The sequence below is a fragment of the Mustela lutreola genome, chromosome 1, assembly GCF_030435805.1.
Source record: "Mustela lutreola isolate mMusLut2 chromosome 1, mMusLut2.pri, whole genome shotgun sequence".
NCBI lineage: Eukaryota > Metazoa > Chordata > Mammalia > Carnivora > Mustelidae > Mustela > Mustela lutreola.
Window position 1 is genome coordinate 118,984,529 of NC_081290.1, and position 14,118 is coordinate 118,998,646.

Here is a 14,118-nt window from a genome sequence, read left to right on the forward strand (position 1 = left end):
CGCTGCTTGCCAGTGGCAGGGAGAGGAGAAATGGGGAGCTATTATTTAAGGGGTACCGACTAACTTTTACAAGATAAATTTTTGCAATTTCTGGATATTGTTTACACAACTACATAAATAGACTTAATACTACTGAACTATGCATTTAAAAATGGGTAAGATGCAAAATCCCATGTGATGTGTATTTTACCACAATTTTTTTATCACAATTTTTAAAAAATAAGGACCAAACCCAAATTCCCTAGGATGGTAAGAGGAAGATCGTAGAGTCCTTTTCAAATCCTGCTCCTCTGCTTGCTCATGTGAAAGACACGGACAAGAAAAGCACTTATTTCACAGGGTTGTGGAAAAAACAAACAAAAAAGTCCACGTAACGATGCTCGGTGCTGGCCCACAGACTTGGGCACCTGGGAATATCTCCTGCTCTCTAATGTAATAGCCTGCAAGCTGCCACCATCCTCTTCATTAAGTCTATGCCGTGGGAACAGAAGAGCCAGATGGCCGTCCTCTCGGGAGAGGGGCATCTTAGAAGACAGAGGCCAGTGTGGGAGTAGATTATTTTGAGTGACAAGCAGGTATTACTTTTGTCACTGTTTCCTTTTCTCACATACAAAAAGCTTATGAAACAGAACTCACATACAAATTTAGTATCTAATAGAACCCAACTATTTTTTATTGACTCACATGCAGTTGTAGGAAATAATACAGAGAGAGCTCTTTTACACTTTGCCCAGTTTTCCCCAGTGGTGACATTTTCTCAGACTAGAATAATAAGATCATAACCAGGATACTAACATTAATACAATCTACAAATCTTTTCCACACTTCTCCAGTTTTATTCGTACTCAATTCTGTGTATTAATTTTACCATCTGTGTAGGTTCATGTATCCACCACCACAGTCAAGGTATTGAGCAGCTGAACACCGTAAGGATTCCTCCTGCTAAACTCTTAGACCACTACTCCCCTCCCCTACCCTTAGCCTCCGACAACCACTAATTCACCCACCATTTCTTAAATTCTGTCATTTCAAAAATGTTATATAAATAAAATCATATAGTAGGTGACCTTTTGGGATTGGATTTTTTGCCTCTCTGAATAATTCCCTGGACATTCATTCAAGTTATACAGTTGCCAATAGTCTGTAGAACCCAACTCCTTTTTAAAACTGGAAAATGCACTACTGCCTAGGGGACCTATGTTTCAGAAATTTCATGCAGTAACAGCCCTTTTTCTCCTGGCCAGTTTTCACTCAAATTCCCCATAATTCTCCCTTTATGGGTTGACTGCTAGCCTTGTCACAAATGTCATAATTGGTTATAGAAAGAGAGCAGGTCAAAAGAACAAGAAACAGGGAAACTGTAGCCTTGCGTAGAGAGGAGGGATATGTAAAGAGTGCAAGCATGGGATGTGTTTTACCTATGCATCTCATTCTTCCCTCCTAGCAACATAAGGTACACAATACAACACTCCACTTTCTGATTTTTTTTTTAAGATTTTATTTATTTATTTAACAGAGATCATAAGTAGGCAGAGAGGCAGGCAGAGAGAGAGAGAGAGAGAGAGGGAGGAGGAAGCAGGCTCTCCACTGAGCAGAGAGCCCGATGCGGAGCTCGATCACAGGACCCTAGGATCATGACCTGAGCCGAAGGCAGAGGCTTTAACCCACTGAGCCACCCAGGCACCCCCAACACTCCACTTTCTTTCTTTCTTTTTTTTTTTTTTTAAGATTTTACTTACTTATTTGACAGACAGAGATCACAAGTAGGCAGAGAAGCAGGCAGAGAGAGGGGAAGGGAAGCAGGCCCTCTGCTGAGCAGAGAGCCCGATGCGAGACCTGATCCCAGGACCCTGAGATCATGACCTGAGCCAAAGGCAATGGCTTAACCCACTGAGCCACCCAGGCGCCCAACACTCCACTTTCAACTGAAGAAATCAGGGCTTAGACAAGTTAAAAGAATTTGCCCAAGGTCACTCACCTAATTAATAATAGTACCAGTATTAGAGTGTGAGGGCAGTTTGACTTCAAAGCTATGTTCCTTTCTACAAGACTAGAGTATGAATTAAGAAATTTATGTCAATTAAGTTATAACAAAATTATACACAGACCAAAGCCTCAAAAGTCATCCATAATTTAGACATGGCTATTGAAAATTAAACTGCTACTATAACACAGGCTACTTCATTTTTAGAAATGAAATGCCATTAAAAATCTCTAAATCTCTGGTCATCAACAAGTGAAATATTTTTGTCATTTACACTATAAATCTTTTCCTTAATATTTACATAATTTCATTAAAATATATACAGTACCCTTTTTTTTTTCTTATTGCCACTCTCTCTCTCTCTTCCCCAAAATTCAACTAATTTTTGGAAAAATGAATCCAAGATATTACCTGTTCTAAGTCAGGAAATGAGTCAAATCACGCTTACCTCCATGTTCCTCTTTTCCTTAAAACAACTTTTGATTAAAGTGACAAAAATCTAAGAAGGGCAGAAAAGGAAGAGGAAGAAAAGTATTTTGTCCTTTAAAGGGGACAATAATTGGGCTGGGGTGGAGAGGCCACTTATTACACAGCCTTGTAACAAACAATAAATGTGCTGGACACCCTTAACAACGGTGATGCAAAAATGCATAATCCAGGTCTCGTCATCAAAAGTTCCCAGCTTTGTATGACAAATAGTCATTAAATAAACAGTTACAGAGATGTGCAAGTATGACAGTAGGGGTGTGCTCTATGTTGGTTATCTAAAAGAACAGGAAAAAAGTGATTGAAATAAGAGAGTGGCCTCTCTGATCACCAAGAACCCTCCACAAACTTAGACTCCATCCCCCAAGGAGAGCATCTGGAAGTAACTTCAGTATTTCAAATATTTACTTAGTGGTGAAGTGCCTGTTGGATACTTTATTAAATCACCTAATATCTGGAAATAAAGTAAATATTTAAAAGTCTTAAAACCACTGTATTAGGGGCACCTGGGTGGCTCAGTGGGTTAAGCCTCTGCTTTCAGCTCAGGTCATGGTCTCAGGGTCCTGGGATTGAGCCCCACATTGGGCTCTCTGTTCAGTAGGGAGTCTGCTTCCTTCTCTCTGTCTGCCTGCCTCTCTACCTACTTGTGATCTCTGTCAAATAAATAAATAAAATCTTTAAAAAAAAAAACACTGTATTAGTATTTTTGCGTAAAAAATAATTTTGTACATTTGGTATTTTAGCTGTTCGTAATGCTCATGATGGCTAATATTAGAAAATGGGTCAACCTTTTGATTTGAGTTTAGAGTCCTTAATTGAGTGATTGATTTAGGTCTATAATTTTAAGTTAAAGGTTAGTAAGTACAGCAGGAGAAAAGATGCTTTTTTTATTCAAACATTTACTGAATTCCAAACACTATGCTAACAAGTAGGTTACTGGAATAAATAAAGTACAATTCCTGAACAACTTACATTTTTTTAACTGGAGACAGACACTTTTATAAATAATTACAGTTTTTGTGACAAGTGCTATAAAGTATAAGGCACAGGAGTGGCACCAAAAACACAATTAACAACAACAAAAAACCAGCAATTAAAGAGAGAAAGCAGAACCAAAGCAGAGTCTCACAAAGCAACAGCAGGAAAGAGTATTTATAAAACTGACTTCTGGAAACTCAAATTCCTGTCTGTGACCTTCTTACCTGGGCACTGCCACCGAGTCTTCAGTTGTCATGAGTCCTAGTTGACCGTCACTCCCTGCGCCCCAAGAAAACAGCTGGCCCCGGTCACTGAGGGCCAGACTGTGAGACTCGCCACATGCCACATGGACAATGTGCTGATCTGCCAAAGCTCCAATTTGCTCTGAAAGAGACCAAACCAAGGAGGAAGATATAGAGCCTAGAAACAGGAATCACACAAGATTTTCTTACACAGCATTATCCTTCTAGGCAGTTTTGTTTTTCAGAAAGAACCACTAAATCTGAGTATTTATAGAGATGATAAATTTCATACATTTCTACAAGTTATCAGTTCACTCCACTGGGTAGCATATACGCCTATAGCAGCACATACATCTCAGATGTTCTGCCATGGGACTGGTGCTTCTCTCCAGGGAGAAGCCTGAAGGTTTACAATTTGGAGATACTGAACCAGAGAGGCCTGGAGGTGAGTGAGAATGAGGCATATTACTTAAAGTAGTGGGACTGAGTGAAATTCTGCCCAGGAACAATAAGACTCATTTCCCAGAGCCCTCCCTCCCTAATCCAGAAAATACCTTTTTCCCCAACATTCCAGAACACAGCCTCATTCATACCGAGCAGAGAAAATGGAAAATTTCTCTAAGAAAAAAGCCCAAAAGAGAATATCCACAGATACTGACATCTGTGGGTCCTCCAAGGAAATGTCCAGCTTCCTCTGAGTTAACAAGCTTTGCCCTCACACAGCTCCACTCACGTCTTAGAACCACACTCTTAAAAATAAAGCTTTGGCAAGGTTAATTACATATGAGGAAAATGTTAACATGAAAGAGAAAGAGAAAAAAAAAAAACAGAATATGAACTCAGAAGATAAGGATCATGCTGGGAGCAGAAAAAAAACATTAAGTTGTTAAAGAAATAGAAGATAAAGACCATTCAAACATTTGAGGAACAAAATCGCCTTAGAAAATGAAAATATGGCAGCACAAATTAAAGACAAAACCCCTTCAAAAGCAAAACGGGAAATAAGTATTGAAGAAATTCCCACAACTATATGATCAACTAATCTTCAACAAAACAGAAAAAGACAGTGTTCAACGATAGAAAAAGACAGTGTTCAACAAATGGTCTTGGGAAAACTGTATAGCAACAAGCAAAAGAATAAAACTGGACCATTTCCTTACACCAAAAACAAAAATAAATTCAAAATGGAAGAAAGGCTTAAATGTGAGACTGGAAACCACCAAAATCTTAGAGGAGAACACAGGCAGCAGCCACTTTGAACTTGGCCAGAGCAACTTCTTATTAGACATGTCTCTAAGGGCAAAGGAAACAAAAGCAAAAATGAACTATTGGGACTTCATCAAAATAAAAATGATCTGCACGAGGTGCCTGGGTGGCTCAGTGGGTTAAGCCTCTGCCTTCGATTCAGGTCATGATTTCAGGGTCCTCAGATGGAGCCCCGTATCAGGCTCTCTGCTCATCGAGGAGCCTGCTTCCCCCTCTCTCTCTCTGCCTGCCTCTCTGCCTATTTGTGACCTCTCTCTCTCTCTCTGACAAATAAATAAATAAAATATTTTTTTTAAAAAAACCGTCTACACAATGAAGGAAATAATCAACAAAACTAAAAGGCCATCTATAAGAACGGGAGAAGATACTTGTAAGGGACATAGCTGACAAGGGGTTAGTATCCAAAATCTCTAAAGGACTTATCAAACTCAACACCCCAAAACCAAATAATCCAGTTAAGAAATGGACAGAAGACGTGAATAGATATTTTTCCAAAGAATTCAACCAGATGGCTAAGAGACACATGAAAAGATGCTCAACATCACTCATCATCAGGGAAATACAAATCAAAACCACGATGAGATACCACCTCCCACCTGTCAGAATGGCTAAAATTAACAACACAGGAAACAACAGGTGTTGGTGAAAATGCTGAGAAAGGGGAACCCTATTGCACTGTTGGGGGGAATGGAAACTGGTGCAGCCAACTCTGGAAAACGGTATGGAGTTTCCTCAAAAAGTTAAAAAGAGAGCTACCCTATTATCCAGCAATTGTACTAATAGGTATTTACCCAAAGGATACAAAAATATAGATTCGAAGGGTTACATGCACCCTGATGTTTATCAACATCATTAACATTATCATCAACATCAACAACATTATCAACAATACCCAAACTTTGGAGAGATGGCCATCAACTGATAAATGGATAAAGAATAAGTGGTATACACATACAATGGAGTATTACTCAGCCTTCAAAAAAAATGAAATCTTGCCATTTGCAATGATATGGATAAAACTAGAGTGTATAATTCTAAGTGAAGTCAGTCAGTCAGAGAAAGACAAATACCATGTAATCTCACTCATATGTGGAATTTAAGAAAGAAAACAGATGAAGATATGGGAAGGGGGAGAAAAGGAGAAGGGGAAAAAACCGTAAGAGACTTAACAACAGACAACTGAGGGTTGATGGAGGGACATGGGTGGGGAATGTATATTAAAGAGGGCACTTGTTGTGATCAACCCTGGGTGTTGTATGTAAGTGATGAATCACTACTTCTACTGCAGAAACCAATATTGTACTTTATGTTAACTAATTAAAATTTAAATTAAAAAAAAAGAATTAAAGAAATTTTCCAAGAAATAGAACAAAAAGGCAAAGAGCAAAACAGAGAGGGTTAAAAAAAAAAAGAAAAAAGAAATGAGAGGTTTATTTCAAAAGGTCCCATAATGGAAAAATAAGAACTCCATAAAGAAAATGGGGAAAACACAAGGTAAAACATTTCAAAGAAGAAACACAAGAAATGTTCTCAGTAGGACTTAAATTTCACATTGATAGGACCTATGAAGGACTCGGAATAATGACTGATGAAAGACCTACTTCAGAGGACTTCATCCTGAAATTCTAGAACACCAAAAAAGACTCTTAAAAGCTTCTAGAAAGGAAAACAGTTTATACACAACAGAACAGGAATCAGAATGGCATTAGATTTCTCAGAAGCAATACTGAAAACTAGAAGATAATGGAGCAATGCCTTCACAATTCTGAAGGAAAATGACTTCCAACAGAGAATTCTATACCTAACTAACCATGAATCAAATGTGAGGAGAGAGGGAAAAAAAAAATAATTTTCAGGCATGTAAAGCTCTCAAAATATTTTACCTCCAAAGCTGCCTCTTTCAGAAAGTTACCATAAGATAATGCCTCCTAAACAAAGGAAGATTCAGGATCCAAGAAACAGAAATCTTACATAACAAGAGGTGAAGAACATTTCCAAAACAGCTATTATGTAGCAAGTCCATGAGAGGCAAAGTTGAAGGAATGTTTCCAAGGTGAAAAGTGAAATACAATCTGATGAGTTTTATATTGTTACGACTTTTACAATTCTGTCAGAAAATACAGAAGTTACAATGCAAAAGAAAAAAAAAAGATACTTAACTCCAGAAAACAAATAAGATGTTTTATAGGAAATAAAAGCAATCATTGAAGACAGAACCAAAATAACCAAATAAATATAATTTGCATAATCAAAAACTTAATTGTCAATTGATTTAAGTAATCAATTATTGGCGAAAGGATGAGCATCTAAGGGTGAGGAAGAGGAAAGAGTAGGCGGAGAATATAAAGGAATGCTAAACTTCCCCAGCATCTCTACACTATGTCCAATATTGAAAAAAAATCAATAAACAGCATTATAAGCATGTCATTTAGAAAAGGTAAATATTAAAAGAAAGAGCTAAAATTGTTGACAGAAATGGTCTCTGAGGGGGAGGAGGGTTGGGAGAAGGGGGTGGGGTTATGGACATTGGGGAGGGTATGTGCTTTGGTGAGTGCTGTGAAGTGTGTAAACCTGGTGATTCACAGACCTGTACCCCTGGGGATAAAAATATATGTTTATAAAAAATAAAAAATTAAAAAAAAAACAAAGAAAAAAGAAATGGTCTCTGCTACAGAGACTGCAGGGGAGGCAGTGAGCTTCTGTTTGACCTAAAGATAGCTGGTATAAATTTATTACTTGGAAACAAAAACAAATTTTTTTAATTAAGCAACCAAAAATATGCTCATGTCTGAGAAATCTCCTAAAGATGCTCTAACTCCTATAGTTCCCATTGCCCTACTTCTTTAACCTCTACTCACTATTGGGCCCTACAACCCAACTCAGCTTTGCCTCCCACACTAGGAACAGTCCTGTCTTTACTTTGGAATAAGGTAAGAAACTCCTAACTCGGGTGATTCAGACTCTACTTCTCTGATCAAATATCCACCTTGTACCACAGTTCCAGGATTTGGGCAGCTTTTACGGCCTTCTGGGCCTGGGTACCTGGCCTAACACGTGAGCCATGACTGAGGCCTGTCCCCTAATACCTGACTTCCTATGCCAACCATTAGCCTTTCCTGCCTGGATGTTAACATTCAGCCTGATGTGATACTAGTAAGTTTCTCCACTGTCTGGCAGGACACTCTACCTAATCTGACACTATTTTCTTGCCTCAAAACCTATCAGTATCATTCCTTTTGATCTTGTTTACCACAGCTCAACAGCCTCAAAAAGGGCATATCTCGATTCCAAGTACCATTTACTCCGGATCTGGTCAAACCTAAGACAAACCAGTTCCCGCCCCACCATGTATTAGCCATCTAAACGGATATCCAGCCCCTGCTGCCACAACAAGACCTGCAGCCCCAAAGGCAACATTCCATCAGGGAAAGATGCGTGAAGAATCAAACCGGTGACTGCACCAAGTGCAACTTGTTTGCTTCTTCTAGCCAGAAAATTAAGCTCATCAGATTCAGACTGGGGATCTGTTACAGTGAAATCATAATCCCTCTTGTAGAACCCACTCCCTAGGTCAGGCCAATGTGGGAATGAAGGCTTCATCCACAATTCTCCCTGAACACCCCCCTGCTCCAGTGGGAAGTCACGCTCAGACTACAGTGCACATTTTCACACACAGTCTCTCTGGTTCATTCTGTCAAGACTCTATGCTATATTTTGCAGATCATGACAGAATCTCAACCCACACATTAAAATAATTAAACACACTGAAGAAATATTTGGCATTTTTTGAGGATAAAAAGTATATTTTCTCTCTGATCCTCTCATAGCAACCCTTTCAAGTCTTTAACAGTCTTTAGCTATGTTCTCAACTTGGAACGCGCCAAGATAATCAGGCAGACGGGAGCAAATGCGGGGTGCTGCTTAGAGCAAGTCAGCAGGTCAGGTGGGCTTACATTATTATGATGATTTCTACTTGACTTCTGAACCCACCGAATTTTTAATGTATTTTTGGGTTAACAGTGAATTGGGCATTGAACCACCAAAGGACGGTAACATTGAAGGATGGTACGAGCCTAGAGGGTAGATGCATGGTGCCAACACTTAATCTTGCAACAACCCTGTGAGGCAGGGTTGTAATAAGCCCCATCTCAGAAGACATATGTAATTTGGCCAAGATTCACAACTAATGAGTGGAGGAACTAGAACTGGATCCCAGGTCCTTCTGACTTCAGAACCCATTGTACCTACTAGGCTGTATTATATTCTGTCATGGAAAAAGATTAGACAGTTATGAAACTGGTAAAAGTTAACAGTGAAGTGATTAGCCTACATAGGAAAAATGGGAAATGGACACTTTCTCCTCATTGTTCAGATGAGAAATACAGTCAGTAGTTTGCAGTTTGGACGGAAAGCAAGGAGAATATACAAAATTAGTGCTCCATATTTGCTCCTAAATTTTTAACTAATAAAACAATAATAAATTAAAGATTTTTATTTATTTATTTGACAGAGAGAGATCACAAGTAGGCAGAGAGGCAGGCAAAGAGAGAGGAGGAAGCAGGCTCCCTGCTGAGCAGAGAGCCCGACTCGGGACTCGATCCCAGGACCCTGAGATCATGACCTGAGCCGAAGGCAGCAGCTTAACCCACTGAGCCACCCAGGTGCCCCAAAACAATAATAAATTAAATGTCAGCAGTTTGTATGGCAAAAGGGATTAAACTAAAAAAAAGGGGGGGGGGATTAAACTCTCATTACTCAAATGTCTCTTTTCTGAGTTTCCCCAAACTGTTTACCCAAAGATTGCACTTTTAAGAGTAGAAAACAAAAGCAGGGCCATCCTGTGAGAAATGTAGTGCTTTGCCCTGCCATTCTGTGGATTTTGAGTCCTCACATTCACCCAACCCCCCCGTTCCTGTTTCCCACTGAACTCGCCCTAGTGCCCACCCTGCCTCTCTCTGCTACATTTGCTATCCCCTGGTAGTGTCCCCCAGCACTACCAACCCATTCTGAGGGGTGCAACTGACTTTCACTGAAGCTCTGGGATGAGGGAAATAAACACTAGCTCAGCAAACCACTCAAAATAAAACATCATCCAAATTCTCCTCCAGATCCCCAAAAAAGAATTTCCTAGATTCTCCTCCCGGAGTCCCCTGTCTTCCTGTAACATAACTAGGCTCTCTCTCCATTGTTTGCTTCTCTATCAGTCTTGTCCTAAGCCATATTCTAACTACTTTCATAATTATTCTCATCTAAACATTTGGGAGACGGGGAGTCTGGGCTATGTTCAGTGGAATCTCAACTCTGTAATACAGCTCACACTTTAAAGTGATTTCCTACACCCCCAATAAAAGAGATCTCTCCACAACAGGAATTATGTCCTGTTTCTGAGCCAAGACATTCAAACCAGAGTCAGTTTTTCAAAAACAAATTTTTTTATTCATTGTACAGTAAAACTGATCTTTTATTATGTACAAGCCTATGATTTTAGACATATGTCACAAAGAAAATATGGAACAGTTCTATCACTCAAAAAAAAAAGTCCCTTGGTCACACACTCTCCTCATCCCTAGCTCCTGGCAACCACGAATCTGTTTTCTAGCGCTATAGTTTTGTATTTTCAATACTGCCACATAATGGAATCCTATAGTTTCTAACCTTTCAAGACTGGATTCTTTCACTAAATGTAATGCCTGGAAGACTCATCCGATATATTTGGACTTTTGATCTACATGCCAGTGCAGGAATGAGGGAGGAGAGGCAAAGGCAGAGAGAGAAGCAGGCTCCTGCTTAGCAGGGAGTCCGTCACGGGGCTCAATCCCAGAACTCTGAGATCATGATCTGAGCTGATGGCAGATGCTTAACCAACTGAGCCACTACCAGCTATCCCCTGGTAGTGTCCCCCAGCACTACCAACCCATTCTGAGGGGTGCCCCTTTCCTGGGTTTTCATATGCTCTTATTTATATTTTCTGGAAAATGTTGACAGCTGTGTTGTAGTTTTCAAAGCTTCTGCATTGCCATTCACATGTGTCCTGTGTGCACCACAAAGAGGCCCGTCTGGAATGTGAGTGGTGGTCTGTGTTTAGTTCAGTTCTTAGAGTCATTTACATGCTAAGTAGGATAAGATCTGCATATAAATAGCTCAGGGATGAGCCCAGCAGTTCACAGATGACTATATGCAGTTGCTTTCCGAAGGTCCTCCTTCCCTGAAGTCTGTGAAATCAGCCCAACATGTTCAGGTTTCCTGGGGCTCCTTTGCTGCTCTCTAGCCTATATACTGAACTTCCACAGCTGTGCCTGCCTCTGGGCCAAATGGCCGGAGGACCGGAGGCGGGACATGGGAAACTACATGGCAATCCAGTGGTACTTTGAATTCTGGCCTTCTTTCCCAATCCAACCACCATCATTTGCTCTTCAAAGCCCTCAAATAGCTACTCCATGCCTTCTGTCCAGGTTTCACTGTTGCCTTCAGCAGAAGAGAGAGAAAAAAGTGTGCTTACCCCATCCTTCTTGAAACTGGAAACCCAGAGCCAGAATTTTAAAATAACATTTTTTTTCCTGTACATGTGGGCCTTTTTGTTTTGTTTTTGTTTGTTGTATATTTTAGTTAATCAGGAAAAGTCCACAACTTGGTTAAATTAAAAAAAAAAAAAAAAAAAAAAACAACCCAAAGGCACATCTCTCCCACAAATGCTCCAACTAAAATTATAGTTAACCTTCCTCTACAGTGAAGTGCTGGATTCCTGGAGACAGGCAGCATCTCTGAGTGGCTAATACTCCATTTAAATTATCCAGGAATATCAAATGTTTATTTGCTTAATCCTATGTATGACTGTCCAAGTTCAAACAACCATTAAACCAAATCTTTGCAACTGAAGAATGAGAAAAAAAGATCAGGTATAATAGAGTTCAGAGTAGTATTTCTCAGTTCAGAGACAGGTGATTTTACCTTGGGCTTTAGCGTTCATATACAACCCTCTCCGCCAAAACAATGACTACAACGATGATGATGATGATGATGAAACCACTTACACACTCTGAAGAATGCTTCTGAGAATATTTTCTTCTCAAAGCCATAAATTTCAAATTACCATGTATGCTTTCAGATGCAATAAACCAGATACACTAAGGCGCCTGGAACATATGGAGGCCTGTCGCAGGCAATGGGAGGGAAGAAGACTGTGTTCGTGAGTCACTGGCACTACCACCAGTCAGAATAAGATTAGCTGCAGTGACTCAGTTATTTTCAGGAACTCAGAACTGTCAATCATGGCATAATCTGATGCTTGAAAAGGATTTTAATAGAGGGGCATGGCTTTGGTTCAAGATGGCCAGGTAAGAAGACTCTGAAATCACTTCCTGCACAGAACACACCAAAGCCACACCTATTTATAGAGCAATTCCTTCTGAAGAAGAACCAAGGGCTGACTCAACAGCTTCAGCACATCAGAAGATAGACCACACAGAGAACAGCAAGAAAGAGAGGAAACAGTAACAAAGGGAACCACCACCCCAACACTGTGAACTGCAGTGGGGACAGATAGTCCCCAAATAGAGGGACCGTGGGCAGATTTGTCTACCATGGGGCACAGGAAAAAGCCTCGGTTTAAAAGACCAACTAGGACATAAAAGATCAGCTCTAGAACTGCACCAAATGGTGGGAGAACTGCTGGAACTCTCTCTCCAGGTCTGAGGGATAGGAGAGCCCCATGGTTTACATTCCTCTTCCACCTTGAAAGCATGGATGAGAACAAGGTCCAGGCACCCTGAGTAGCCTAATGCCTCAGCGAGCCCCAGACCCCTAACCCACACCAGCCCCAGCCATCCCACTAAGGTGGCCCCAGCATACAACACCATGAGACCCCTGATCAGAGCTCATTATAGCTCCAGCCAGTGCACCAAGGGAACACAGGCACAAAGTACCTTAGGACACCCCAGGCCTGCACTAGTTTGGCCTCAGATGACTAAGGTTCCCCTGATGCACATTGCTCCAACATCCTGGCTTTGGCTAGCTTTGGCTCTGGCCACCCCACACCCACCACATGGAACACCCCAGAACCCCAGGTCATGCCTGCCTCAGTTCCAGCTGCCCTACCAGGGCACCCTCTGCATGGAATGACTGAGGAGCCCACAGCCCATACCCTACCTTGTCTCCAGTCACTCTACCAGGATCTCCAGGATGTCCCCTGTATAGAGTGCCCTGGAACATCCTGGCCCACATCAACCTTGGCTCCATTTGCCCCACCTCCTATGTCCCCTATTCTGGGCACCCCAGAATCCCCCAGCTTATACCCACTTCAGCTTTAGCAAGTCCTGCCAAGGCAACTTCTATACAGAGAGACAAAGAACAACACAATCACACCCAATTCAGCTCTGACCATCCCACTAGGGCAGCCTCAGCACAGAGTGCCCTTGGTCTGCAAGCTCATGCCACCCACAGTTTCAGCGGACAAACAAAGTCACCAGGCACACACAGTCTACACAGGGCTGACCATACACAAGGCTATTCCTTCAAGTTCAGAAGTAGCTGTTCTGCCTAACCCATACAAACAAACACAAAAATCAAGCAAAATGAGGAGACAGAGGAATATGCTCCAAATGAAAGAACAAGACAAAAACCTTAGACAAAGAACAAAATGGAGATAAGCAACATGCCTGATAAAGAGTTTAAAGTAATGGTCATAAAGATGCTCACCGGACTGGAGAGGAAAATGTAGGAACTCACTGAGAATGTCAACAAAGAGATAAAAAATATAAAAAATAATGAATAAGAGCTGAAGAATACAATAACTGAAATGAAAAGTACACTAAAGGGAATCAACAGATGAGCAGAGAGAGAAGAGAGCAGTGACCTGGAAGACAGAGAAATCAAAAGCATCCAAGTGGAACAACAACAGAAAGCATTTTTTAAAAACTGAGGAGGAGTGGGGGTGGGGGAGGGGGGGGCGTGTTCCTGGCTGGCTCAGTGGGTAAAGCATAAAAATCTCAATTATGGGGTTGTGAGTTTGAACCCCACACTGGGTGGAGAATTTACTTTTAATGAAGCTGAAGTTCTACTAACACACTATTTGTTCATTAGAACAACTCCTCTGATACTATCATTACCTGCAGGGGAAATAAAGTAATGAAAACCATCACCAATAACCAAGTTTTGTCTCTCTAT

At 40.8% G+C, this 14,118-nt stretch overlaps 1 protein-coding gene across 1 annotated transcript in view; it reads right to left on the minus strand.

Annotated features, from left to right (window-relative positions):
* The window catches only part of HERC3 (HECT and RLD domain containing E3 ubiquitin protein ligase 3), a 124,383-nt gene that overhangs the window by 65,878 nt on the left and 44,387 nt on the right, over positions 1-14,118 (minus strand). The window contains exon 4 of the mRNA XM_059173049.1: positions 3,673-3,832. Coding sequence (XP_059029032.1) covers positions 3,673-3,832 — 160 coding nt within the window. The remainder of the gene's footprint in view (positions 1-3,672; positions 3,833-14,118) is intronic.